Raw genomic sequence first — 4,753 nt, 5'->3', positions numbered from 1 at the left:
ACGCACTATAAGTTACCATAAGCACAGGGTTTCTTCCGCGTTTGGAGCCTAGGAATAGTATGTGGTGTCAACCTGCGCTAATGACCTGAGGTTTAAGGACAGGAAAATCTCCAGCGCAGTTGCTAGCAGACACTACTCTGCCGCGGGGCGGGGCTCCTTGCCACCGTTGCCAGGGAAACTGTCCGGGGGTCCTTAGAAACTGAGCCCGCGCGCAGGGGACACTCAGCTCGACCTCTCTCCTGCGCTAGCAATAGGTGGAGCGCCGGCCAATCGGAAGAGGCCGGAGGGGCGGGGCGGGCAGTGGCCCTGGGAAGGCGGGTCCGCGGCCTCGCTCCCTGACTTCCGGGTCGCGGTGCTAGTAGGGAGAGTTCCGTCGTTTCCGTTGCCGGCTGTTTGCAGTGGGGAAACCGAGGCAGCTCCTGCTCCCCCTAGTTCTTCCGCTCCTGTGAGGTGGCTGCTGTTTCTTTTCCTCTTGCCCCGCGCTGCATCGGTGCGGCTGCGCTGACAGTGCGCGGCTCGCGAGCCCCGCGGGGTTCTGCGGGAACCCGGGGGCGCCTGGGCCGGCGGGTCTTTGTGCGAGCCCTGCCCTCCCATTCGCGGGCGGCGCGCGAGGGGGGTCGGCGCAGCGACGCCCCGAGCCTTGGGGTGCTCAGGCGCCGCTAGTCGTGCATCCCTTCTGCTCGGCAGTTCTGCGCTTTTGTCCTAATGAGCGCGGACTGGATGGCTTGGTTTCCAAGATAATGATCAACCCAGCTGTGCTATGTGCTGTTTCTGCACTGACCTGCGGCGACTTCGAATTTGACAGCCCCTCCTCGGCCCCAGTCCAGAGATGACGTGTCTGTGGGAATGTTTAAGGCAGGAAGGAGACGAGCAATTTGTTTTTAAATATCTCCCTCTCACTAGTATCTCCCTGACTTTTTCATTTAGAAGCTGAAGAATTTTCTTAAGACATAAGATACAGTTGTATCGAGTGTATACTTAAAAAAAAAAAGCAAAAGAAACTTGTTAGTATTTCTGCCCTTGACCTATTGAATGGAAAGTCAATAATGAGCTAAGGTGTTATATACTCCATGTTCAACTTGTATACCTAAGTTTATAAGCCATATGTAGTGTTTTTATTTGCTGGCATCACCTGACTGGTACAGTTGTAACGAATTATCCACATGGGATAAGAAGAGCGTATTCTATAAAAACAATTCTGATGTTTTGGTATATATTTTAATTGTTGATTAGTTGGGGTCCTCTTGATCTTGAACTGTTGAACCCCAATTCTCAAAGAATGGGAAATTTGGAAACTAAGATATGAAATACAATTATTTAGCAAACCATTCTGTTATTCTTTCAAGTCATTGAGTGGTTTGACTACGTTGTGTGAATTTTCGTTTTGAAAAAGAGATAAATTGTCCATTGAATCATCCATCATTTAATTAATGTAAGCGGTATATATTACACCTGCCATTGTTTTTAGGTGCCTAATTAAACACTATCCCAAAACAGGTACAATGAAATAATAGATACATAATTTGAGATTTGATCAGTTGTATAAACTAATTCTTAAAATTTTAAAATTCAGTTTAAGGTCATTGAGCTTGTCTTGTATATTTCCCTCCTCCAGGAAAAAAAAATGTTTATTTCTTTGTGGGAGTTCTTCTATGGGCACTTTTTTCGATTTTGGATGAAATGGCTATTACGACAGATGACTGGGAAGTGTGAATTGCAGCGAATATTTGATACCTATGTAGGTGCACAGAGGACACACAGGATAGGTAATGTTATTCGAAAAAGAAAAAGTGCTAATAAAAGTTTAACTGAATATATTTCTCAGTACTCACAGTGACAGATGTATTTCTTGTGTATCCTGACAAGTCACTTAAACTGAATTTCATAAGCTTTGAAATCCTGCTTTGACTCCTTCAGCTCTAAAATTGTATGAATTTATAGAAAAAGTGATTATTGAGTTGCTTATCTGTGGAAAGAATTATCTCCTTTGGCTCCTGAAGTTTATCAGTTATTCCTTAGATTATAGTTGCAACCTATTTTCTGGTGAAAAATTTCTGTACTTATATAATCCCTTTGAAATTTTCACTCACATGATGGGATGAGTGCCTCAGTGTAGATCCATTTTTATACTTAGCATCCTTCATCAGCCTTTTACTTTCTTACTGTTACTTATGAAAGGCCAGTAATTAGGTATCCAGTGGTCTTTAGGAAAGACTATTAGACTCATTCTCACTGTCCAATACTGTAGCCAATAGCCACATTATATTGAGCATTTCAAATATGGCTAGTCTAAATTGAGATGTGCTGTGAGTGTAAAATATAAACTATATGCCAAAGACTTACAAGAAAATGTAAAAAAATTTCAGTGATTGTTTATATTCTCTATATGTTGAATGGTAATATTTTGGGTATGTTGGGTTAAAATATATTAAAACTTTGTCTGTTTCTTTTTACTTTAATGTGGCTATGGAGAATTTTAAAGTACACAAATGGGTCACAATTTGGGTTGCGTTATATTTCTGTTGAACAGTGTTGCTCTGGTACTTTGTAAAATACATCAGTTTTCAGTGCTTCACTGAAAATTTTACTCTAAAATTTGAACATAGATGAGTAAGAACTGTCGTTTGAAGTCGCTTCTTTTCAGCCAGGGTAAGGAAGTGCAGGGAAATGCTCTAGCTCATGCTCTCTGTGTTAAACAGAAAATTGTGAAATAGCTAGATTTCCTTTTGTGTTAATCAAGTGTGCTTCGACCGAGAAATCAACCTCTGTCAGGTTGAGAGAGTGGAGTATTGGCAATTGGAATCTGTATCCAAAACAACATCAGAAGAATGACAGAAGCTGCCTCAGCGCAACTGGTTGATGAAGTTTACTTTCCTAGTTTTCTTACAACTTCATGGCTGACTTAAATTATTGCTGCTCTTTTAATTTGCCCTTTGACTACTCAAAAGAACAAAGTACATCTTGATAAGAAATCTCTTCAGGCAGTATGGGTTGGTGTTTTAGAGTGTGGGGGAAGAATATATATAAAGGCATTTGTTTGTGGCAAAAGCATTTTCTTATATTTTCAAATTGCTGAGAAAAGAAGATTATTTGTAAATGTGCCAGAAATTTTTTTAAATAGACCAATAAAAATGTTCCTGTCATTCTTGATATAGAAACCAGGAATGGAGAAGCTATTTGTCTGGTGACAGAAGGGTTGACCAGATAATCTGAAGTCCTTGCTTCTTTGTTGTACGATTTGGTTGCTGTCACCTCAGATATAAACGCTCAGGCTAACAAATGAAAATGCAGTAGAGAGTACTCTCATTGTAGTCTTAAGATGAGTTTCTGGGACCTGAGCTACTGTGACGCAATCATGGGTGAGTTTGCAGTGGTTGGTAGACACTTTACGGGGCCTAAAGAGAAACAGATGACCCCAGGTAATGAGGTTGGTGTCCCCTCTTTGGATAGCTATGTTGTGTTTGGTTGAGTTTTTTGAAATCATATATTTATACTGTAAGATTAAATTTTAAAATGCTTGCTGTTATGTAGAAATTATATCTCCTGGAACTATTAGTTTATTACTGGTTTGATATTTTTACTAGTTGTTTATTATAGGGTAATTCACAAACAGCATTCAATGGTAACATCTTTTTTTTTTTTTTTTTTTTTGTCATTTCAGAAAATTCCTTGACATACTCCAAGAATAAGGTAGGATAACATAAAGGTGGTAACTCTAGAAACCTTAACTTGGACATATTTTTCCTTAAAAAAATAAAAGTGCCCTGCTAGAAGAGTGTTTTCTATAAGGAGCATTGAGTGAAATTTTCCCCCTTTAGAGGTAATATTCTGTTTTCAAACATTTCTCTGTGTATGTGTGTTTTTCATGTGTATTTCAAAGAAAATACTTGAATAATTTGTCCTGTTCTGAGGTTTTACGTGTTTATTTTGCTTTAAGAGTTGATAGCTTTTGGGAAAGCAGGGCCTTAGGAGGAAAGTTGTCTTTTAGACAGTGTCCTCAGGATAGGTTATGTGAGAGAAAAGCAACTTAGGATAATTAGAGAAAACCCTGGGTTGTGTACCTTCTGAGCTAAAATAAGTCATAATTCATGCTATGTATTAGTCAGCTTTTGCTGTGTAACAAACTATTATAAAATCTCAGAGGCATAAAATGATAGTTGTTTCTTGCTCACTTGTCTATGGGTCAGCTGGAGAATCCTTACTTCAAGCTGAGGCCAAGTTCCTGTTTATTCCATTCGTCTCATCTGGGACTCAGGTTGGGGGTTAACAGGTACCTGGTGAATGTTTTCACCATGGGTAACTGAAGGCCCAACCACACAAACATGTTTTAAGTTTCTTTGTGTCAAGTCTGTTAGCAGCCCGTTAGTTAAAACAAGTTACATGGCCAAGCGCAAGTCAAGGGGTGGAGAAATATGATATGCCCACCATAAGGCTGTGGTAGGGAGTAGGTTGTATAAATCAATTACAGGGTAATGAAGAATTGGGACCAGTAATTCAGTCTACCATGTGCTGTTACTTCTCTATTGTAGTTCACAGTTTTGTCTACACGTAGATTATTTGGTGTGGCAAGGATAGAATATGGGTGATCTAGACCATTGTTGGAAATCCCATAATAGAACACAACCAGTATTAAACAATAATAGGAATAGAATAGAAAATATTTAGAAACCATTGGTCATAATATGGTTAAATATATTTTAGGAATTTTTTATATTTAAATTTTTTCTATTTTAATTTTATAATTATATAATTT

The 4,753-nt window shown here is 39.4% G+C and overlaps 1 protein-coding gene across 1 annotated transcript in view; it reads left to right on the top strand.

Moving 5' to 3' along the window:
- Positions 1–327: 327 nt before the first annotated feature.
- The window catches only part of ELMOD2 (ELMO domain containing 2), a 22,270-nt gene continuing 17,844 nt past the window's right edge, over positions 328–4,753 (top strand). Inside the window, exons 1-3 of the mRNA XM_017873639.1 lie at positions 328–450; positions 1,616–1,766; positions 3,662–3,690. Coding sequence (XP_017729128.1) covers positions 1,625–1,766; positions 3,662–3,690 — 171 coding nt within the window. The 5' untranslated portion in view covers positions 328–450; positions 1,616–1,624. The remainder of the gene's footprint in view (positions 451–1,615; positions 1,767–3,661; positions 3,691–4,753) is intronic.

The sequence above is a fragment of the Rhinopithecus bieti genome, unplaced genomic scaffold (assembly GCF_001698545.2).
Source record: "Rhinopithecus bieti isolate Rb0 unplaced genomic scaffold, ASM169854v2 scaffold_7985, whole genome shotgun sequence".
NCBI classification, from domain to species: domain Eukaryota; kingdom Metazoa; phylum Chordata; class Mammalia; order Primates; family Cercopithecidae; genus Rhinopithecus; species Rhinopithecus bieti.
Note: the sequence above shows the minus strand (reverse complement) of the source record. Positions and strands in the feature narration are given on the sequence as shown.